The sequence below is a fragment of the Paramisgurnus dabryanus genome, chromosome 10 (genome assembly GCF_030506205.2).
Source record: "Paramisgurnus dabryanus chromosome 10, PD_genome_1.1, whole genome shotgun sequence".
In the NCBI taxonomy this organism is placed as follows: Eukaryota; Metazoa; Chordata; class Actinopteri; order Cypriniformes; family Cobitidae; genus Paramisgurnus; species Paramisgurnus dabryanus.
This window is the reverse complement of record NC_133346.1, coordinates 35,194,860-35,220,061: the sequence shown is the minus strand read 5'-3', so window position 1 is coordinate 35,220,061 and position 25,202 is coordinate 35,194,860. Positions and strand designations below refer to the sequence as shown.

Below are 25,202 nucleotides of genomic sequence, written 5' to 3'. Positions count from 1 at the left end.
CGAGTAAGTATGGTGGCACAAAATAAAATTGTGATTTTTTTAAGCGGATAAAAAATAAGAACTATATTATATGGCAGAAGAGCACTTAGTTTGCAGCACTTTGACCTCTGCGCGCAGTAACATCATCATCACTCCTGACTACTCTCCCTCTCACTCAAACTTCCATCAATATTACTGCGCCTGAGGTCCAGGTGCTGCAATCTTAGTGCTCTTTCGTTCGCCATGATTTATTTTGTGCCACCCATTCTTACTCGTGTAACTACTCATGTAAAAGTCTTTAAATAGGAAAAACATGGAAGTGTTTGGTGGCTTCTAAATTCATCCCTGTTTGGATCTTAATGAATGAATGGGGCTAAGCTAAATGCCAATACATTCACAACGGGCTGTACAAAGATTATCTGCACGCATTGTAAAAATATAGGTATGTATTAATTTGTCTAAGTTAAGGCAAAAACATAGTAAAATATTGAAAAACGCTGGTGTTTTCCTTCAAGAAAGAAATAACCAAGTTTGTAAACCGAGGATGGCATACTAATAACTGCTCTAAAAGAAAGAACAGTGTCCTCCTAACAGGAAAACAAAACAGCAAATCAGTAAAACAAAATAATTAATTCCACTAAATATCTGAAACATTTTAAAACATTCTTTAAAAGAACGGAATTAAATCGATTAAACAGAATTAAATCGATTTAAATTGACCAAAACCCGAGGACATGGTGGGTAGATTCAGCTAAATTTATGCGCTAAATCTTTTCTTTGCAGAGCAGAGATGCGGTTTTTGATGTAAAACTTCAGAGCTGACCACTCTCTGTTTTTAAGAGCCTGTGGTTCAGCCTCTATGCACCTTACACAGTCCGTCTTTCTTGGAACATTCCGGTTCTTAATAAATTTCATCAAATGCTTTTCCACGGCATGAACTTCCTGCTGGTTCCAGGGTGTCCTCTTAACCTCACCTGTGAGAGGCAAAAATAAAAACATTATATACACATACATATGAAAAGTTTTGTTGCAAAAAAAGTTAAGATAACTCCGTTTTTTTAATTTTTCAGAAATCTCGTTTTTTTGGTTGTGCATTTCAATTGGATTTATGCCCATCTGCACTACTTCCTGAACTTTAGCCAGCTCCTTGTTTCCTGTCTGCCATTATTGGCCAAACTGATTAATCCAGGTGTGCCTGACCTCAGTAGTCACAACAACAATAATCAGACACACCTGGATTAATCAGTTTGTCCAATAATGGCAGACAAGAAACAAGGAGCTGGCTGAAGTTCAGGAAGTAGTGCAGCTGGGCATAAAGCCTATTAATATCAATTTAACTGCAGTTGGTTTTTTTTATTTAAACCTTCATCACTTAAAAAAATTGTAGCACCATAAAACAAAATAACATGATAGCATAATTATAAACATGTTTGACAAAAATGTTAAAACTGAGTTATCTCGTTTTGCAACGAAACTCTTCATATATACATACACACACAAACATATTTATACACATATGATCAGCCATAACACCACCTGCCTAATATTGTGAAGGAACCCTTTTGCCACCAAAACAGCCCTGACCCGTGGAGGCATGAACTCCACTAGACCTTTCTATCAGAACCAGCATTTACCTTTTCAGCAATTTCAGCTACAGTAGCTCATCTGCTGGATCGGACCGCATGAGCCAGCCTTTGCTCTCCACGTGCATCAACGCGCCTTGGCCACCCATGACCCTGTTGCCGGTTTACTGCTTTTCCTTCCTTGGACCATTTTTGATAGGTACTGACTGGTGTGCAGTGGTCATTACCTATCAGAAGTGGTCCAAGAAACGAAAAGCTTCCATATTTTAACTTTAAAAACGAAAATAACTAGCTTCCGGTAATGCCGCCATATTAAGGCCAATTCACACTGGACCAACAACTACCAACCCCAACAGATACCAACAGACTTCAAAAGAAACCAACATTCCAAAGTCTCATTTACTTTGATCCAACAACTGCCAACAGAGGTTTCACACTGACCCAACAGACTCAGTGAGAATTGGCCTTTAGTCACTTCCGCATTCAAGAGGAGTGTGTATTCAGTTTGCAGAGGGTTCTCTGCTGCTGCTCTATGCTCCCATCAGGGCCTGAAGTTAACTTTTTTGACCACCTGCCACAGTGACTTTTTACCAGCCAGCTTTTTTGCACGAATAGTGAATGATAACACTGTCTTTATTGTATGAATTAAATAATTAAATTTTAGAGCTACAAAGTGATTTTGTCTTTGTCTTGTTTGATTAACAGTAACCCCCTGGGGTCCAAAAACGCGGAGCCGCGTTTTGACGCATTTTCTCAGAGTCCTTATCATGGCATAATCAACTTAAAATACTCCATCATTAATAATCATACACTTGCGTGATTTACATCATTTGAAACTGTAAAGGGTCTTTAATATGTGTACATTCACAATAACAACAGATCTTTGTGTTTTTGTCAAATAAAGAAAATAAACAGGGTGCCTTCCAGACATTTCTGTCTCCGCCAGCTGCCTCTCAAAACACGTTACAACAATCAGTTGAAACTCCGCAAATACTCGCCACACAAACATGATACACATATCCAAAGAAAGCCTGAAATGTCTGCTTTTAAACAAGCTAATTATAATCAAAAACACATATTTCCTGTTTATATAATCTGCATTGAAGTAAAGAGAGTACCGTTTTTCCTGGCTAACTTCATTTTCTTTAATGCGGTAATGCCCACAGGCGGTACCCGCTGTTGACATGGTAGTGAACAGACGAGCAGTTCAAACAATAACAAACAAAGTAGGGGTGTGCCGGTTTCAGAATTGGTGATGACGGTTATGACGTGAGTCAAATGTGACGGTTCGTCACATAACCGTCGGTAGGGGGCGTTTTGCTCGTTTAAATGCTCGTGGATTGACGGGAAAGTGTCATTTTACCATAAAATCATGAATGTGATGCCAAGTGTGTTTTAAACATTAATAACTTTGAACAATTTAACAGAAAGCAATGAAATATTTAAAAAAAACACACTGTTGCCAGACTGCGCTGTCACTCTCTGCCCAGCATAAATTAATCCTCTATCTATCATCTATTTTAATAATCTTCAGAGAAACAGATTTGTGCATTGGGCTTTTATGTCTGTAATTGTGTCTATATCTGTCATTACACGGACCAGAACAGCACGAAAACAATGTGGATTTAAAGCGTATAGAAGAGGTTTTGCTCATAAATGCAGGTAAAAGAAAGTAATGTGAACTTGAGATTGTTATTAAACGCAGCCGGTGTAAAGCACAATGGCCACGCGCAGCAAACGCTCTCCGCAGACGCGCTGCACAGTGCTCACCCGGCGTTTGAATAAACTAGACACTGATTAGCTACTTGCTCTACGTTTCTTTAAAATTAACAGCAAGACAACTAGCAGTGAATGTGCGTTCAAGAGAGTTAGTAGATTAGCATGGGAGGATTTGAACTTGAAAAGCGGAGTGTACTGACGCCTTTCCGCGGTTAAAACAACATTCCTTATCATGGTCATTCATGTTTATTTGATGCTATAAATTAACTAGAAGGAAGAGATGATTTGAAAGGTGAGACTTTGTTTAATATGTTAAATCTCAAAAGTAACCGAAAAGTAACCTGGTTTGTCCTGTATGTGAGCACGTCTGCTCCGCTCTGTATTTTTCACTGCTTGAGAACGTGAGGGGGCGTGTAACACAGACTGTTAACAGTTGTTTTTAATTAGTATTTAAAAATTCTTTATGATACAAAATGTTTTTAAAAATATTTTAATAACACGGTTTTGGCGGTTATAGAGTTCTAATGACTGTGTTCAACTATAACCGTCGGTCTCACGGTTATATAATGACCGTCACACCCCTAAAACAAAGTGTAAAGTTTTATCAGATTTAAAGACTTTACCGGATGTTTGGATGATAAACTTTATAAACACACGTGAGGAATATCTTCATTTATGTCTGGACATTGAGGAAGAGAAGCGTTTATCTCTTACGTTACCTAAGAAAAAGAACAATGGAGGACGCACTGGAGGAGGATAAATTCCTGAAGAAACTGTAAGTCATTTATCCTCATTTATATTTGCTATCATGTAATATGTTATGGCTTGTGCAGTTCAGCCTACATAAGCGACCTCAGCAGACTGCACGCTTTGGATTGAAAAACTTTCGCATTGTTTACAAATGAGGACGTGTGATCTCACGTAATGGCGGATTTAACTGTTACATGCTGTACAGTGTTAAACACAGTTATTCACTTATATCCTTCATGGCAACTTTGAGTAAGGCTGCACTGCTGTATCTTTTAAGTGTGTACTGTAATATGATTCCATGTTTACATGCTTATTTAGAAACGAGTACACAAGACCTCCCGTAATGGCGGATATCTGTTACATGTTGTACAGTGTTAGACACAGTTATTCACTTTCGTATCCTTCATGGCAACTTTGAGTAATGCTGCACTGCGGGATCTGCTGTAATATGATTCAATATATTGTTTACATGCAACGCAATTCCATACATTGCGCTTTACATGCGACACCGTTTTTTATGAGCGCCGCGTTGTTTACACGGAGACGCAAGCTCGCGCACATGGACGCCATATGCGATGTTTTTAAAGTTCATACGTGCTTACAGAAACGCGTTTACAACAGAAGCTAGATGATAAGGGGATGGGCATCTGAAAACAGTCATCTGAAAACAGCTCTTTATAAAACTAATCACTGCAGATGTTTATCTAAGATGTTCTGAATTTAGTTTATGTACATGATAGTTTATCTGAATGTAGTGCTATCAGTGAAATTTACCCATAAGTTATGTATGTATGTGGTATTTCTGTGGACAATTTATGCTAACAGCTGTTCATAACTCTCTTACAGGTCTGCATCCCTCTCATCAGTACAAAACTATGAAGTGGAAAAACAATCACACTTTTGGACATAAAGTTATATGGTAACATGAGCCACATGAAGTTTACAGCTCTGTTGTTTATCAGTTTCTTAGTTTATAAAAGTTTTTGAATAGGATTTGTTTCCAAATAAACCGAAAATGTCCTACTGACCTTTATTTCTATTTTGATTATATTGTTAACTTCTTAATAAACCTCAAACAAACATGTATACATTTATTTGTCCTCACATTCTTTACTGTAGTTCCCTCCTGCCTCATTATGCAGCTCATTATGCAGCTCATTATGCGAGCCTTTGTTTGCTAGCTGTCAATCAATCCTTCTCGCATACAGCCCATCTAAACAAAAAGTGTCTTACAATTTCTAAATCAATATATTGGTTTATGTGAATGAGTAGGCAGGATGATTTTCACATCATTTTAAAGAAAAAAACTCTAGACTACTAGATCCTGTTTAGAAAAGTCTTGTTAAAACATGTTTAGTATGGGTTTGGTGGACTTAAATCAGTGACTAAAAAATGTAGCTTTTTCAAAAACCACCCATAAACATTTTTCTCATATAATATTTTAGCCCAGTTTGTGGTGAATGCAGTGTTATGAGACACTTGTCATTAATATGTTTAAAGCAACTGAAAAAAGACCAAATGTAAGAGCATGTCAGAACCTCTGACAGTGTCCCAAAATGGTCGGACCCCAGAGGGTTAATGACAAAGACTTAAGGAGGTTAATTGAGGTTACTGTCTCTTTAAGACCAAATAAGCACAGACTGGTTTTTGACTCTCTATACATACACTTAAGACATAAAGAAAGGTTTGCAACCTAGTCAGCAGTCGCATCCTCCCTTATGAAAATTAACCATGGTTTTACTACAGTTAAAACCAAAAAACCATGGTTACTGTCGTAAAACCATGGTAACCACAAAATAACCATGGTTATGACAATCACAAGTCACCATATCCCCCAGAGTTAGATAAGGTAACTCAGTCTGACAGAGCCTAGCTTAGCTTAGCACAAAGACTGCAAGTGAATGGCTCCAGCTAGCAAACTGCTCCCAATAATTGACAAAATAATGTGAACATTTTCCTATTTATGTGTTGTGGTTTGTATAGTCACACCGTGTACAAATAACAAGGTCATATGAGACACAGCAATCTTTTAACAGTATACATACTGGGAACTATATTCTCAGAAGGTGAAGCACTGCTACTGGGCGGAGTGATTTGCTCGCAGCACCCGTGAAGCCCCTGGTGAGGAGCAGAGAGTTCGGTCAGAGTTTTGCAAATCACTCCTCCCATGTAGCAGTGCTTCGCCTTCTGAGAATATAGGTCTTAGTCTTTGTGCTATGCTAAGCTAGCAGGGGCTGCGTCAGACAGAGTTACAGCACGCACAGAGATGAGAAAGGTATGTATGGACTTATCTAACTATAGGGGATACGGTGAATAAGCTAAATTCCCAAAATGTGGGCGTGTTCTTTTAACTATTTTAAACAATTGCGGGCGGGTTAATTGAAAACATCAGTCAGGAGCGGGTTGTTTGTTTATACATTGACCCGCGCATCACTGATTCGCATTGGGTCGCACATCACTGATTCGCATTGGCTACCCGCCAATGTGGCCGGTAGATTGACAGTGTTACCCGCCAATTGCAAAATCCACCTGCATTTGGCGCGTGGTCGGGTGTTAATTTCAGGCCCTGGCCCCCACACTATGCTGATACTCTCTACTAAATACAGAGGAGTCTAAGATGCGGGCGTTACCGGAAGCTAGTTATTTTCGTTTTTATAGTTTTAATTATGGATATTTCTTTAACAAAACCATGCGGATTACCCCCAGAAGGCCTTTGTTTATCATCCTGGAGCCTTTTGAATTTGTTTAGGGAAGAATAAACACACATTTTTTGGACTTGAAGGAGTGGACCGCGTAACTTTACATTTGATTAACTAAAAGATCCAAGACATTTTCAAAAATAACTGAAAATGTGTTCATCTGAAAAATTATAGACATATGCATCTCAGACGGCTTGGGAGTGAATAACTCATGGGTTTAATATCATTTTTGGCAGAACTATCCCTTTAAGGCTAGGGTTAGTTGCAGCAAATGAAGATGACCGTACAGTATTCCGGTTGCCGCGAATGAAGATAACCGTGTTTCTTATCTGTTGGACCTTCTATTTAAAGTAGCCTACTTATAGCTGTTGAGACATGCCTTCATAAGGTTGGTTAAAAATAATTAATTTGCAATTTTGTGACAGAAATTACATACTTGACCTTTAAATCAGAGACCAAAGGAAAAAAACCCAAAAGAGCATTTTCGGTTTTCGGCCGAAAGACTTTTATCACCGCAACAATACGGCCGAAATGTTGTGATGACCCAAACAGAAACCGCGACCTGCACGTGCTTGTCTGAAGCAACATTTCTGCGTTGTGGATGTATTTAACCACAAAAAGGTGCTAAAGTGAGCCGTTTTCTGTACCCACAGAGGCACATGCGGTTGTGAATGTGTTTGGTCCAGACGTGATCATTACAGTGAGTACGCCCTTCAAAGATCAGAACTCTTGAGGTGTAAACTTTAGAGAGAGTTGCGCTACTGTGTCTCATACTGTAATCCATTAACATACATTTGGCAAATAAAGCAATGAAAAACAACGTAACATTTATATGTGGAGCAACTGTTTATGCTGCGCTGTTTGGGATTCGCCCTCGGTCTCTGTGTGCGGGGAAAAAGTGTTTAAGTGCCCTCAATAGTGCGTTTAAAAAAAACAAGCGAACATAAAATCTTTCTGTTTTTGACAGGGCACATACAAACAAAATTATCTCCACAGTATTCTTTTTCTAATAAAAACATTTGTTTATGTCTTAAGTGTATGTATAGATTACAGTCAGAAACCATTCTGTGCTTATTTGGTCTTAAAGAGACAGTAACCTCAATTAACCTACTTAAATCTGTGTCATTAATGTTAATCAAACAACCCAAGACAAAGAGAAAATCACTTCTGTAGCTCTTAAATTAATTATATATTTAATTTATACAATAAGGTTATGAGTGTTATGGTTCATTTAATTTGATTTCTGTACCTAATGCTAATTTCAGACCTTATGTAGGACTTTGTTCTTTTTTATAAATGTTTGCCCTTTATTTGTTATTAGATTTTTCCTACCCCCTTTTTGCTGATCTGAAAAATAATCCGATCTGTGCCTCAAAAACTGTAATGTGATCCGAGCCATGAGTTTTGTGATCCATCACACACCCCTAAGTTAGTACACAGCGATAGCCATAAATGCAATTGTACTAATAATTGGCATAATAATTTTTTTGGATTTCGGCCTTGTTTTCCTTTTTTTTCGGTTTCGGCCAAGAATTTTCATTTCGGTGCATCCCTAATTGTAAAACATAATAACAGATTATTGGATGTAACATTACCATTTCACTGCACAACAGACACGTATGACATGACAATACTTGGGCTAACTGCTTTAAAAAACACGTTATTTCAAACACTTAGTTGTAATTGCAAGAATGATATAGAGATATATAATACCTTTTTTTTTGAGCCCTTTGTCTGCTGGAACCAAGGAGTCATCACAATGTTCACTTGCAGTTTGTGGTGCTGATGCTTAAAAAACACGTTAATACAAACATGATAAAAAATTTTTCTTATTTCTAAAGCTTTACACACAGTTGTAATTGCAAGAATGATATGGAGATATATAATACCTTTGTTTTTGAGCCCTCTGTCTGCTTGAAGCAAGGAGTCATTACAATCTTCAAATGCAGTGTGTGGTGCTGATACCTGAGTGCACTCTGAAAGTAAAACATATTAGCCAGTTCTGATTATTAACAAATCCATCTTTATAGTTAATTTTTAGAATAGTATAAAGCAAAAAAAAAAAAACATGCACGAGTAAAATTATGCTTTGGTCAATCAACTGTAAAATCAAAAAGTAAGTAAAAGTTACCTTTTAATTGAGTATCCTCTAAATCGCTGTCCACTGTAACTTTCTCTAAACACAGAAATCGCAGAAGCACCTTGTTTATGCAAAGACACAAACATAGAGAGATAAAGAGAGAGAGAGAGAGAGAGAGAGAGAGAGAGAGAGAGAGAGAGTACCTTCAGGATCTATGTTGATTTCATCAAGACTTTTCCCTTTAAAATCAGCCAAGCGTCCTTTTTCAAGAGCCAGAAAAATTTTGCTCATTTTGGCCAACTGGAGAGTGCCCTCAGGTAACCTGTAAAACTGACGATGTACACGAATATCGTGGCCAAGAAAGTCAGCCAGCAGATCCAGTTCTGTGTTGCTCAGATTAAGAACTTCAGAGAGGGTACCAATCTGTTTCCTCAACTTTGTGGTAGTGAGAGTTTCAGGTTTTTCAATATTGCATTCGCGTGCAAATTCACGAATACAGTCAGAGCCTCTGTAATAGGTCATTGCAAAAGGACGTGCAAAGAGGAAAGAGTTCTCATTCGGTACTCCACACCTATTCCGGTTTTTAATCAGCAGGTTAATTGACTCTTGCATTGAAGGAGTGACAAGTACTGGAACCTTTCTTCCTCTTTTGCCTCTGATCTCTATTCGCTTGAAGTACTGACACAGTTTATTTTCCAACTCTGAGAGGGCCATGCTAATATCTGGATGGGCATCTGATTGGATGCTGGAGGTGTAGGCAGACAAAGGCATTTGTGAAACTTCCCCCTCTCGTCTTCGATTAAAAAGCATAACTTGAGTTAATGTAACCTTGGCCAACTTTGACCAGTGGTGAGACAAAGGCTGTGCTGACAAGAGTTTGTAGTAAATTTTCTCTTGCTCATCTAGATACAAATGGAGAAGTTTAACATCTTCGGTGAATGGGAGTAATGTTGGTTTGTTCCATTTGGCTTCCTCCAGTGTTCGCCTGGCTGAAGCAGAAATGTACTCAGACCATCTGGATTGATACAACTGTTGGAAGCTGTTCGCAGCTTTTGCTGTTGCTTTGTCTCCAGAAATGATAGACTGACTTTCAATAAGCATTGCAATTTTGTTAAGACTTTGTCCGAGTTTTACTGCAATACTGGGGTTTTCATAGAGACCTGTCTTCTCATTATATCCAGCTGTTTCTTTAACTGCATCAACAGTATGCAGAAAGTTCTCGGGGTTGGTGAGCTCTTTAATAGATGTAAGGGGTGAAACCTTTCTTGCACATATCAGAAGTCTTCCAAGCTCTCTCATTTTTTGACGAATGTATTCATGCATTTTAATTCTTGAGCCACACTTGTTGTAAAGATGTTTCCCCAGCTCTAAAATGGACCAGTCATTTCTAGCTGCCAGGGCCACTTCATCTTGGTTCATAGCATTTAACAGCTTCCAAACACCATGAGTTACGCCTGGTGGTGGAGGCTGTGCAAAGCCACAAAGAGTCTGCACACGAGTTCTTCCAGGTTTAGGCTTCACATCGGAACGCTTGAATTTGCAAATCTTCAAATGTCTCCACAAAGTCTTCTTTAAGAAGAGCCCTTGGCAGTATATACAGTGCATAAAACGTTCCCCATCCAGGTTTTTTTTCGGCAGTTTTCGTGGAATCATCTCTCCTTCTCCTGCATTAATAACAGTAGCGTTGTGAGCAAAGTTACCTTTGTTACGTAAAAACTCGAGCTGCATTCGCCTTTCTCTGGAGCCCTTTTGATGACTTAGTGCCCTTGCTACTTCTACCTCGTTGCTGTGCTTGCGTTCCAGGTGTCTAGAAATTTTTGTAAAATCACTGCCACAAAACAAGCAGTGTTGCTTCTTGTTATACATTCTTGCTCCATCCCTCTTTTTAATAATAGCTGGAATAAGTACTGATCTTTTTCTGTCAGGAGGTGAGGATGCATCTTGGTTTTGTAAACTCCCTAGGTCACCACTACTCTGAGGATCACAGTGTTTGCCTTTCTTGTCAACTGAACTGCACTGGATTACAGTCTGGAACTTTCTTTTATGTTTTGGTGAACCACTTAGACTTATGCTACTTATGCTATCTGAAGTCTCTCCGGATGTGTCAGGAATGTACTCTTCCTCACTGACACTGACATCAGATAATTCATCTTCACTTGAAACAACATCTGACTGCTTGGTAATCTTTCTTCTTGCCTTAAAGACAATGACCATTCATTTCAGTTAGTCCTTATTTACAGGTTATTCTTTAAAGATAATGAAGACGTAATAAAATAAATGCTTACCCTGACACAAGGTCTATGATGTTTTTCGGTGATGTCTGTATTTTCATCTTCACTGCTTGCACTGGAATTTTCAGAGTTAAAAAGATCATCCGAGTCATCATGAATTGCAGGCCTCATCTAAGAAAAACAATTTGGACACTCATGTCAGAATGATAAGTGTTCAACAAATGCAGAAATAGGTATGCTTATACAACTGTATGTTTTTTTGTATAATGCAAATCTGTTTCTAAGCTATGCAGCTTTTTAGATATAAGACCATTTTAAGTACAGTACAAGACAATTACTGAAAATGGCAAAAAAATAATCAATATCATCATACCTTTTTCTTAGACATCATAGCCTTTGAAGGGAAAACCTCATCTTCACTGTCCATGTAGTCAACCAAAGCCTGTATTAAGAAAACAAAAAATAAAAATAATAAAAGTCTTAAAAGTTTATTGCAAATTATTCTCAATATCTGATTTTCAAATTTAAGAAATAATTTTCTGAAATTTAACAAAACAACTTGAAATCAATTGACTTGAAGCTATTATTAAAGCTCCTTTTAATTGTGTATGCTCTTAATAACAACTAAATGTTGTGCTTTTTAACCAAGGTAATATTTAAAATTATAAAATATATATTCATAATATAATATAATATTCATATAAAATGAATCAAAGTAACATTTTCCAAGTACATTTTCTCCCATGTCAGCTCATTGGCCCTCATTTATCAAACGAATGTAAAAACCACCGTACATCAGAGCCAAAACATTAGCTAATGACAACACTCAACACCGGTGTCCGATGAAACAATTTATATATTTTCTTACATCAAATGTTGATGTAAGAAAATATATAAATTGTTTCATCGGACACCGGTGCATTGTCACGGTTATGCGTCTGGGTAGAACTTAACTTCCGGTCTCTGTTTGTTTAATGGTTTTACTACAGTAACCATGGTGTAACTGTGGTTTTTTAAAAACCATGGTTGTTAAAACCATGGTTATTTTGGGTAACCATGTTTTTTTGTTTAACTGTAGTAAAACCATGGTTAATTTTCGTAAGGGGTGAAGGGAGCTTGGCTGCTGATCCATAATTACCATTGTATGCATTACATTTTATAGCTTGTATAGTTTACATTTAACTAATTAATTTACATTTAATACAGTAACATTAGCTCTGAATCAAATGTCCAGGCGTTCTAAAATTTCCTGCGTGCCGGGGAGTGAGAAAAACAAACTTCCTGGTTTTAACCCTCTGCATGCCTAACAACCTACAAGGAAATGTCAAATCTGCACGTATTACAAGTTAAGGTGCTAGAATGAGTCCATGCCACGCGCATTCAGGTCCGAGCAAGAGTCCATGTGCATGCAAGAACAAATCCGTGCACATTACAAGCTCTCTCACACGAAATAAAGCCCATAAACCCAATCATGCGAGGAAAAGCACACAATGCGCATGTTAATGTGAAACTATGATGATGATAATAATAATAAAAAATGGCAACTATCGTCATGAAAGTTGACGATGCTATAGTGGCAGATACTATCGTCTATCGGCACAACACTACTGCGTATAGTAGCTATATTAATTTTAAGGAAGAAATATTCTGCATTGATGCAGAAAAATATAAGTAAATGTCAATATGATACTGTATATGTGAATTTCATTACAGGTTTGCACATAACACTGTAGGTAGAATTGGTAAAGTAATCACGAATTATATAAAATACGCTTATCTTTCTCTTTAGAAGGACTGTAAAACAAACTCCCGCTCACACAGGCAGCTGCATGTAAATCAAATGCAGTCTTATTTCTGAGCAGCAGTTAAATAGCTGTTTAAGGCTGTTGAAAGTTGTTTAAGCTTTAAAGCTCTAACTACTGTACTAAGTATTTACTACAGTAAAAAGTTACAGTTAAAAGCAATGTATTTTTTTCTGTAAGGAAAAACTGAGCAGTAATCTCACTTTACATTTGTTAAACTAAACGAAAACACTAGTTCTAACTTTTTCTCATAATTTTTTTAGATATGATATAAAACGTTTTAATCATACATAACGCTAATTTAAAACTTGCTTACACAAGTTGAAACCTAAAACTAAATTCATAGCCACCGCTTACATCCATATTAATAAATGCCAAGTCTTGCGTAGAAACAATAATACGCTCAGTTTAATGATTTATGCTTGTAACCAGTAAGTAAAGAACAAGTTTAAGCTGTTTAATACCTCTGCTGTATGCTGTGAAAGCTGTGAAGTAGCTATAGGTCTCTTAGTATGGTCCTGTGAAGCTCTTATGCCATCATTATCACGACAGGAAAACTGGAATAAAAAAAAAAATGAATAAAAATGAACCTAAAGTGTGTATATACAGTACAAATAGTTGACATGACTTTTTAAAACACTACAATGACATTTTATGCAATTATTAATAGCAAATATATTTATTTATGCTTGTAACCACTAAGTTAAGAACAAGTTTAAGCTGTTTAATACCTCTGCTGTATGCTGTGAAAGCTGTGAAGTAGCTATAGGTCTCTTAGTATGGTCCTGTGAAGCTCTTATGCCATCATTATCACGGCAGGAAAACTGGAATTAAAAAAAATGAATAAAAATGAACCTAAAGTCTGTATATACAGTACAAATAGTTGACATGAATTTTTAAAACACTACAATGACATTTTATGCAATTATTAATAGCAAATATATTTATTTATGCTTGTAACCACTAAGTAAAGAACAAGTTTAAGCTGTTTAATACCTCTGCTGTATGCTGTGAAAGCTGTGAAGTAGCTATAGGTCTCTTAGTATGGTCCTGTGAAGCTCTTATGCCATCATTATCACGACAGGAAAACTGGAATTAAAAAAAATGAATAAAAATGAACCTAAAGTCTGTATATACAGTACAAATAGTTGACATGAATTTTTAAAACACTACAATGACATTTTATGCAATTATTAATAGCAAATATATTTATTTATGCTTGTAACCACTAAGTTAAGAACAAGTTTAAGCTGTTTAATACCTCTGCTGTATGCTGTGAAAGCTGTGAAGTAGCTATAGGTCTCTTAGTATGGTCCTGTGAAGCTCTTATGCCATCATTATCACGACAGGAAAACTGAAATAAAAAAAAATGAATAAAAATGAAGCTAAAGTGTGTATATACAGTACAAATAGTTGACATGACTTTTTAAAACACTACAATGACATTTTATGCAATTATTAATAGCAAATATATTTATTTATGCTTGTAACCACTAAGTTAAGAACAAGTTTAAGCTGTTTAATACCTCTGATGTATGCTGTGAAAGCTGTGAAGTAGCTATAGGTCTCTTAGTATGGTCCTGTGAAGCTCTTATGCCATCATTATCACGACAGGAAAACTGAAATAAAAAAAAATGAATAAAAATGAAGCTAAAGTGTGTATATACAGTACAAATAGTTGACATGAGCTTTTTAAAACACTACAATGACATTTTATGCAATTATTAATAGCAAATATATTTATTTATGCTTGTAACCACTAAGTTAAGAACAAGTTTAAGCTGTTTAATACCTCTGCTGTATGCTGTGAAAGCTGTGAAGTAGCTATAGGTCTCTTAGTATGGTCCTGTGAAGCTCTTATGCCATCATTATCACGGCAGGAAAACTGGAATAAAAAAAAAAAATGAATAAAAATGAACCTAAAGTGTGTATATACAGTACAAATAGTTGACATGACTTTTTAAAACACTACAATGACATTTTATGCAATTATTAATAGCAAATATATTTATTTATGCTTGTAACCACTAAGTAAAGAACAAGTTTAAGCTGTTTAATACCTCTGCTGTATGCTGTGAAAGCGGTGAAGTAGCTATAGGTCTCTTAGTATGGTCCTGTGAAGCTCTTATGCCATCATTATCACGGCAGGAAAACTGGAATAAAAAAAAAAAATGAATAAAAATGAACCTAAAGTCTGTATATACAGTACAAATAGTTGACATGACTTTTTAAAACACTACAATGACATTTTATGCAATTATTAATAGCAAATATATTTATTTATGCTTGTAACCACTAAGTAAAGAACAAGTTTAAGCTGTTTAATACCTCTGCTGTATGCTGTGAAAGCGGTGAAGTAGCTATAGGTCTCTTAGTATGGTCCTGTGAAGCTCTTATGCCATCATTATCACGACAGGAAAACTGGAATAAAAAAAAAAATGAATAAAAATGAACCTAAAGTGTGTATATACAGTACAAATAGTTGACATGACTTTTTAAAACACTACAATGACATTTTATGCAATTATTAATAGCAAATATATTTATTTATGCTTGTAACCACTAAGTAAAGAACAAGTTTAAGCTGTTTAATACCTCTGCTGTATGCTGTGAAAGCGGTGAAGTAGCTATAGGTCTCTTAGTATGGTCCTGTGAAGCTCTTATGCCATCATTATCACGGCAGGAAAACTGGAATTAAAAAAAAATGAATAAAAATGAACCTAAAGTCTGTATATACAGTACAAATAGTTGACATGAATTTTTAAAACACTACAATGACATTTTATGCAATTATTAATAGCAAATATATTTATTTATGCTTGTAACCACTAAGTTAAGAACAAGTTTAAGCTGTTTAATACCTCTGCTGTATGCTGTGAAAGCTGTGAAGTAGCTATAGGTCTCTTAGTATGGTCCTGTGAAGCTCTTATGCCATCATTATCACGGCAGGAAAACTGGAATAAAAAAAAAAAATGAATAAAAATGAACCTAAAGTGTGTATATACAGTACAAATAGTTGACATGAGCTTTTTAAAACACTACAATGACATTTTATGCAATTATTTACAGCAAATATATTTATTTATGCTTGTAACCACTAAGTAAAGAACAAGTTTAAGCTGTTTAATACCTCTGCTGTATGCTGTGAAAGCTGTGAAGTAGCTATAGGTCTCTTAGTATGGTCCTGTGAAGCTCTTATGCCATCATTATCACGACAGGAAAACTGAAATAAAAAAAAAATGAATAAAAATGAACCTAAAGTGTGTATATACAGTACAAATAGTTGACATGACTTTTTAAAACACTACAATGACATTTTATGCAATTATTAATAGCAAATATATTTATTTATGCTTGTAACCACTAAGTAAAGAACAAGTTTAAGCTGTTTAATACCTCTGCTGTATGCTGTGAAAGCGGTGAAGTAGCTATAGGTCTCTTAGTATGGTCCTGTGAAGCTCTTATGCCATCATTATCACGGCAGGAAAACTGGAATAAAAAAAAAAAATGAATAAAAATGAACCTAAAGTGTGTATATACAGTACAAATAGTTGACATGACTTTTTAAAACACTACAATGACATTTTATGCAATTATTAATAGCAAATATATTTATTTATGCTTGTAACCACTAAGTAAAGAACAAGTTTAAGCTGTTTAATACCTCTGCTGTATGCTGTGAAAGCGGTGAAGTAGCTATAGGTCTCTTAGTATGGTCCTGTGAAGCTCTTATGCCATCATTATCACGGCAGGAAAACTGGAATTAAAAAAAAATGAATAAAAATGAACCTAAAGTCTGTATATACAGTACAAATAGTTGACATGAATTTTTAAAACACTACAATGACATTTTATGCAATTATTAATAGCAAATATATTTATTTATGCTTGTAACCACTAAGTTAAGAACAAGTTTAAGCTGTTTAATACCTCTGCTGTATGCTGTGAAAGCTGTGAAGTAGCTATAGGTCTCTTAGTATGGTCCTGTGAAGCTCTTATGCCATCATTATCACGGCAGGAAAACTGGAATAAAAAAAAAAATGAATAAAAATGAACCTAAAGTGTGTATATACAGTACAAATAGTTGACATGAATTTTTAAAACACTACAATGACATTTTATGCAATTATTAATAGCAAATATATTTATTTATGCTTGTAACCACTAAGTTAAGAACAAGTTTAAGCTGTTTAATACCTCTGCTGTATGCTGTGAAAGCTGTGAAGTAGCTATAGGTCTCTTAGTATGGTCCTGTGAAGCTCTTATGCTATCATTATCACGACAGGAAAACTGGAATAAAAAAAAAATGAATAAAAATGAACCTAAAGTGTGTATATACAGTACAAATAGTTGACATGACTTTTTAAAACACTACAATGACATTTTATGCAATTATTAATAGCAAATATATTTATTTATGCTTGTAACCACTAAGTAAAGAACAAGTTTAAGCTGTTTAATACCTCTGCTGTATGCTGTGAAAGCTGTGAAGTAGCTATAGGTCTCTTAGTATGGTCCTGTGAAGCTCTTATGCCATCATTATCACGGCAGGAAAACTGGAATTAAAAAAAAATGAATAAAAATGAACCTAAAGTCTGTATATACAGTACAAATAGTTGACATGAATTTTTAAAACACTACAATGACATTTTATGCAATTATTAATAGCAAATATATTTATTTATGCTTGTAACCACTAAGTTAAGAACAAGTTTAAGCTGTTTAATACCTCTGCTGTATGCTGTGAAAGCTGTGAAGTAGCTATAGGTCTCTTAGTATGGTCCTGTGAAGCTCTTATGCCATCATTATCACGGCAGGAAAACTGGAATAAAAAAAAAAAATGAATAAAAATGAACCTAAAGTGTGTATATACAGTACAAATAGTTGACATGAGCTTTTTAAAACACTACAATGACATTTTATGCAATTATTTACAGCAAATATATTTATTTATGCTTGTAACCACTAAGTAAAGAACAAGTTTAAGCTGTTTAATACCTCTGCTGTATGCTGTGAAAGCTGTGAAGTAGCTATAGGTCTCTTAGTATGGTCCTGTGAAGCTCTTATGCCATCATTATCACGACAGGAAAACTGAAATAAAAAAAAAATGAATAAAAATGAACCTAAAGTGTGTATATACAGTACAAATAGTTGACATGAGCTTTTTAAAACACTACAATGACATTTTATGCAATTATTTACAGCAAATATATTTATTTATGCTTGTAACCACTAAGTTAAGAACAAGTTTAAGCTGTTTAATACCTCTGCTGTATGCTGTGAAAGCTGTGAAGTAGCTATAGGTCTCTTAGTATGGTCCGGTGAAGCTCTTATGCCATCATTATCACGGCAGGAAAACTGGAATAAAAAAAAAAAATGAATAAAAATGAACCTAAAGTGTGTATATACAGTACAAATAGTTGACATGAGCTTTTTAAAACACTACAATGACATTTTATGCAATTATTTACAGTAAATATATTTATTTATGCTTGTAACCACTAAGTAAAGAACAAGTTTAAGCTGTTTAATACCTCTGCTGTATGCTGTGAAAGCTGTGAAGTAGCTATAGGTCTCTTAGTATGGTCCTGTGAAGCTCTTATGCCATCATTATCACGACAGGAAAACTGAAATAAAAAAAAAATGAATAAAAATGAACCTAAAGTGTGTATATACAGTACAAATAGTTGACATGAGCTTTTTAAAACACTACAATGACATTTTATGCAATTATTTACAGCAAATATATTTATTTATGCTTGTAACCACTAAGTTAAGAACAAGTTTAAGCTGTTTAATACCTCTGCTGTATGCTGTGAAAGCTGTGAAGTAGCTATAGGTCTCTTAGTATGGTCCTGTGAAGCTCTTATGCCATCATTATCACGACAGGAAAACTGAAATAAAAAAAAATGAATAAAAATGAACCTAAAGTGTGTATATACAGTACAAATAGTTGACATGAGCTTTTTAAAACACTACAATGACATTTTATGCAATTATTAATAGCAAATATATTTATTTATGCTTGTAACCACTAAGTTAAGAACAAGTTTAAGCTGTTTAATACCTCTGCTGTATGCTGTGAAAGCTGTGAAGTAGCTATAGGTCTCTTAGTATGGTCCTGTGAAGCTCTTATGCCATCATTATCACGACAGGAAAACTGAAATAAAAAAAAATGAATAAAAATGAACCTAAAGTGTGTATATACAGTACAAATAGTTGACATGAGCTTTTTAAAACACTACAATGACATTTTATGCAATTATTAATAGCAAATATATTTATTTATGCTTGTAACCACTAAGTTAAGAACAAGTTTAAGCTGTTTAATACCTCTGCTGTATGCTGTGAAAGCTGTGAAGTAGCTATAGGTCTCTTAGTATGGTCCTGTGAAGCTCTTATGCCATCATTATCACAAAAGGGAAAACTGAAATAAAAAAAAATGAATAAAAATGAACCTAAAGTGTGTATATACAGTACAAATAGTTGACATGAGCTTTTTAAAACACTACAATGACATTTTATGCAATTATTAATAGCAAATATATTTATTTATGCTTGTAACCACTAAGTTAAGAACAAGTTTAAGCTGTTTAATACCTCTGCTGTATGCTGTGAAAGCTGTGAAGTAGCTATAGGTCTCTTAGTATGGTCCTGTGAAGCTCTTATGCCATCATTATCACGGCAGGAAAACTGGAATTAAAAAAATGAATAAAAATGAACCTAAAGTGTGTATATACAGTACAAATAGTTGACATGAGCTTTTTAAAACACTACAATGACATTTTATGCAAATATATTCATTTATGCTTGTAACCAGTAAGTAAAGAACAAATTTAAGATTGTTAAAAATGTTTTAAAAGGGAGTTTGGGAACTTACACCAAAGCACAAATGACAACAAGTTCAATTGAGACAGCGCAAGATAGCATAAAGGTAAAGGTAATCTTTTAAATTATAGCGATGACGCTGGTAGTGACGATTCTCTTAAAAAAATTCAGTGATCTTATGTGTTTTCACTTCACGATTTGGTATCAGCTCAGGTAGCTTGGAACTACGACCAAAGTGGTACTAAAAAAAAAGAATCTGGTACACAAGACAAAAATAGTCAAACCTTTCTCCAAGGCCAGTCACTTGGTCCATAATCATATGTTATTTCCTCTCCAGGAATAATATCTCTCGCTGCAAAAAGGCACAAATGGGGGTTTCCTTGGACAACAATCTTTTTTACTGTACAGTTTGGGTGCAAGTGGTCGTCATTCACTAGCCTTCCAAAGGTGGTGTTCTCCTCGGTTGCATCAATGCTTCAAATTAAGGAAAAAAGTACATGACATTTTTTATGTTTGTCACAAACACTAACATTTCAACATGTATATTTGAAGCCTACCACCACTTCTTGTTTTCCCAAATGAAGTCAAAAAAAAAGACAGGACTTTGAGTGACCTCTCTTCTCTTTTCTGCTTCATTAAAGTCAATCAATTCGCCTCGGTATTCCACAACAAAATCTCCTTTATTAAAAGGGGACAAGGCAAACACTCCACGACCTGACAAAAAGTAAAGATTAAACAGTTGTCATTGCAATCTAATGTAATAATTACAGTAATGTTTAGCCCACGATAAACAATTTATAATTCTGCTGTGTAAATCTGGGTGTATCTAGATTACTTTAATTGCCTCATGACTTTTAGACAAGAAAAACTCACATTTAACAATGTTCATGCTATATAAGTGTACACTAAAGTCTAGAAATTGACATTAAAACATTGTTGCATTATACTGACTTTAATCAGCTTGCTGACATGTTGATTTCAAAATAAGACTTTAAGGGATTAACAGATATAGTATAGATATAGTGCATTATTATGATGTTTCAGGATGTTGGTCGTTCAGTCACCAAAACACAAAGTACACACCATTTCATAAACTTCAACAGGCCAAAGTATTTTGATAAACATGGATTATTAAAATGATAAGTTTAATGGGTAATTATCATGTAAGAATATTGCATTGTTTCAGTTCTGAATAATAACCTGTTAGCTAATCACTAACTTCCAGGGCCGGATTAACCATACGGGCAACTGGGCAATTGCCCAGGGGCCCAAGATCTCCAAAGGGCCCAGGGCAGCAAGGGCACGAGCAAAATACTGTATCTGGTAATCTCCCACTTGCCGCTTTATATTAAACAAACTGTCAACACGGGCTTTTGCGCTGCAAAGAGAGACGCTGCGCTGCCTATGATTTTGAACTGAGTTGAGAGCGGTTGAGAGTCAGTCTCATGCGGACTGACCAATGAAGAGAGGGCCTCAAGTTAAGACCCTCTCCTCATTGGTCAGTCCGCATGAGGTGGGTCAAAGGTTCTTACTACTGCTACAACAGAAAAAAACGAGACATATAGAAGCTAAGTGGGAGCGCGAAGCGGAAATTAAAAAAGGAAAATGACATGAGAAACGCAGAAAATGTAAAGTAGAAACAGTGGTGTAGTCTACGTGATACGCAGGCATCTGCGCGATCCGATCGGCGTATGAAATCAAATTACTATAGCGGTGCGAAAGTGACCGGGGAGCAGACTGGTGTGTCCCCACAAGAACCCACAGACAAGTGACAGCAAAGTACGGCGAGAGCGATTGCCGTTATCACATGGAGAAATCTGCTTTGAATCGCTCTCGCGGTACTTTGATATCACCAAGAGGTCTGCTTAGCGCCAAATGAAGTCGAACCTGCAGTGTAGCTGCTCACGCGACACTGTAAACAAACCGACCATGTGGAGAAGTGAACAACATAAAATCCGGAGAGTTCACAACACACATGTGAGTAAACAACATTTAAATCATCAGTCCAGTTTATTACTTTATCTGGAGGTAAGGTTCCTATAAAATAAAATAAGCCAGCGTTTATGTCCTGATGGTTTTTAGCTGCCTTCCAGCATGTTTGCTTGTGCTTCACAGTGTTAAACTTCCTTTCTCTGTGTTCATTTATATATCTACGTTCAAGATGAAGCCGATATGATCTTAAACTTCTGTGAGGAAATTTATGTCTGCGTTGATGACGTTCAGTTCAGACTTGCAAATTAAAGATCATTTTCTTCACTTTGGTTTGGGTGTCTAATATTAGGCTATATGATGGTCTTGTAATAATAATTAAGTAAAAGCCTATTTTTATTTTTAGACAATGGTAGTGCATTTGTATGAGCATTTAAATATTTGTAAATCAAAAATACACCTGATGACAGTTAGAATTTGAAGTATTGAGTATATTTACTGTATATTACAGTAATATATTCTGTATATGACCATATTATGGTGATCCTGGGGTCGTGATGATGGGGCCCTTAAATATTGTTGCCCAGGGTATAACAAAGTGTTAATCTGGCCCTGCTAACTTCTAATGTTGTAAAAAGTATATATGACATGATTTTACAATATATTTTACAACAACAATTATAAATATAGCTAAATCCACAGAGTAACACAAGCTTGTAATAACCATCTTTGTATTGGTAACTTTTTTGTTCCTTGTAATATATACAAATCTATATTGTTTCATAAAATATCATACTGTAGCACTATATTCATGTTTTGTTTTTTAAAAAGGTACATTTGTTTACAACATTAGACGTTAGTGATTAACCAACAGGTTATTATCCAAAACTGAAACAATGCAATCATCACTGACAATTTTAATAATCCAAGTTATTAAAGAGTTTTGTCCTGTGAAAATTTGGGAAATTATGTATTTACTGTGTTTTGATAGCTGAACGAGTGGTGTTACACAGGCATCCTGGTACATAACACACTTCTGTCTCTCTATTAACAAGCTGAATCACTGAAGGAAAATTATAAAAAAGACAGCAACAGAAACATAACTACATTTTGCTATTTAAGTGCTACTGATGAGAGTTAATTCTATGTTTATGGAACCTGCCTGCATACATACTGTAAGCGTGCATGGGTCAATATTGTATGTTTATTTCAGACAGATTATGACTTGGTCTTAGTCATGGTTATATTTTAATTGTATTAAAATCACATATACTGTATCATTATACATTGGTTGGTATTGTAAAACGAATGTAAATTAGAGGTTAACTGTCTAATGAGTTAAACTACGGTTAGTAATAAAACCACGATTTATTTTCTGTATCATACACTCCCAAAACCTTGTAAGTTAAATATTCTCTTCAAACTCACCTTTATAATTACTGATGAACTTGGTTTCCAGAGCATAAGTTTTGTCCACGGCGTTTAACACGTGCTCCTCCGCATTTTTAATAGGGTTTATCCTCCTCCGTCTCATTTTGGCCTTGACCCGCTACGCCGTGACGAAATTGGAAAAAAATAGTACTATTGTTCAACTTTAACTTAAATATCGACGCGAACTAAAAGTTTATTAATGGTGTTTTTCTCCGCAGTCAGCAATGCTTTCTTACATATCAACGCGGAGTTAAAAACTTTTTTCCACATTTTCCTTTACAAAACAGCTTCAATTACATCACATCGAGACCACATGTCATTACATTGCGTGATCACTGCATTTTAAGAATAACTCGATTATGATTTACTATAAACAAATTAATTAACTTACCTGCAAGACCAACCGCATGTGCTGCTGCTGCAAAAGTGTGTATCTTTGCGTGTGACGTCATAGGTGTGCTTACAGGTGCAGTTCTGAGACTGAACTGCAGGGGCGCTGAAGAGCACCGCTTGAACACACACTCACACACTTAAGTCAGGTATTTGCTCATGGTGGGGCTTCAAAAAAAAAACTGCACGAGGCATATCAGCAGTGCCTCTAGAGCCTATTTAAAGCTAAACATTGTGGGGACCGAGGATTTGGTCCCCACTTTGTTTTCGGTCCCCACTTTGTGAGTGTGTTTACAGGTTGAGGACCCCACCATGTAATATAAACAAACACACACACACACACACACACACACACACACACACACACACACACACACACACACACACACACACACACACAGGAAATTCTGTTTCTTCAAGGTTGAGCTGCCCTGCCCCCATTAAGTTATTCTGTATGCAACCTTCATTTCTTTGGTTAATACACATTTATCAAAGACAACATCTTATATTTATTACATCAATTATTCAATGATTAATACTGATTAAGTAAGAAATACATTGCATATTTTATCCTGTGAACATTAAGGCATTAGTTAATACATCTTTGCCTGTTTACTTTTCTCCCTCAGGCCTCTCTCTTATCTTAACAACTTCCAGATGTAAATTCCTCAGCATATGCTCCTTGTAGCTTTTACACACATACAAAAGCTGGTAACTTTCCACTCACACAGACATTTACTCACATATCTCAGCACAGAAATCTTTGTTGTAACAATACACATAATTAAGATTATAAACAGCACGATTAGTAAAACAAAATCAAATCCCACACTGACCATACTAACTGATCTAATATTAGTGAATTTTATTTGTCAAAAAACATTGTTGATAGAATTTTATAAAAATACTACTTACACATATTAGTGATGTATAAATATTGTAAATCAATGCATTTCTTATTAAGAAAAATCACAGCTCTTTGCCTCTAACTCAATGTATTTCAATGGCTCACTATGAGCCATTTTTGGGCTTCCATTGTCAGAAGTCTCTTCCTAAAGGGCTATGGGTAAAATTTGTCTAATAGAGTTAAGCATAATGTATTTCCATGTATTTTGATTATCTGTTTTAAAACTGCGTTCATTTAATATTTTTCTATAACTGAATCAATAAAAATAGAACGTTTTAAGAATTTCTGAGATCATTTGAATGCTTCTAGTAATGTGTCGTGTTGGTCTTAAATTTTACTCATAATGGTCTTAAAAGGTCTTAAAAAGGTCTTAAATTTTACTTGCTGAAACCTGCAAGAACCCTGTTAGAACTAACCTCGCTGTGTAAAATGTTTTCAATCCCAGCTATTAGTTACTAGGAATTGCTGATGTTTTGAAATAGTGTTATGTTTTGTTTTAGGTAACAAGACAGTGATTAAATAATATAAGGTTGGATTTGGTGACTTACACACCCTAACTCAGAAAAAAACATAATGACGAAGAAATTTCCTTTTATGCCTCCAAAACACTCTTTGTTCAATATCTTAACCCAACACATCAAAACATTTCACAAATTCAAAGAAAATCATCTTCTGACAGTAAGAGAAAATGACCAAAAGCACAGATAGCTCAGCCCTCTATAAATATGTATAGTAGCTGCGTTACAATTAACCACCTCATTAGTTTGTGCCCCGCTCCCCCCATACTTTCTCTGTAAAACTCTTTCACACTGAGGACAGGTGTAAGGTTTCACTGCAGTGTGACAAGTTATGTGACTCTTAAGATATGTTTTCT

At 35.4% G+C, this 25,202-nt stretch overlaps 1 protein-coding gene and 1 long non-coding RNA gene across 4 annotated transcripts in view; both read right to left on the bottom strand.

Annotated features, from left to right (window-relative positions):
* LOC135745955 (uncharacterized) overlaps positions 1–11,461 on the bottom strand; it is a 605,494-nt gene extending 594,033 nt beyond the window's left edge. For 2 of the 3 annotated variants that reach the window (XR_012337822.1, XR_012337823.1), the window contains exons 1-6: positions 11,415–11,461; positions 11,096–11,212; positions 9,014–10,474; positions 8,862–8,906; positions 8,620–8,706; positions 8,444–8,518 (exon numbers count right to left, since the gene is read on the bottom strand). Coding sequence is in view for 1 of the 3 variants with exons in the window: in XM_065264438.2 (XP_065120510.1) it covers positions 727–953; positions 8,444–8,518; positions 8,620–8,706; positions 8,862–8,906; positions 9,014–10,463 (1,884 nt within the window). In the remaining 2 variants the exon portion in view is untranslated. Of the gene's footprint in view, positions 1–431; positions 954–8,443; positions 8,519–8,619; positions 8,707–8,861; positions 8,907–9,013; positions 10,475–11,095; positions 11,213–11,414 lie in introns of those variants that run through there. The other variant, XM_065264438.2, reaches the window with a different exon arrangement.
* An 8,830-nt stretch (positions 11,462–20,291) lies between these two features.
* LOC135718333 (uncharacterized) lies at positions 20,292–23,750 on the bottom strand. The gene is made up of 3 exons (XR_012337729.1): positions 23,423–23,750; positions 23,029–23,149; positions 20,292–20,385 (listed from the first exon to the last, which is right to left on the bottom strand). It is a non-coding gene; the product is annotated as an uncharacterized lncRNA (long non-coding RNA).
* Between the last annotated feature and the right edge of the window lie 1,452 nt (positions 23,751–25,202).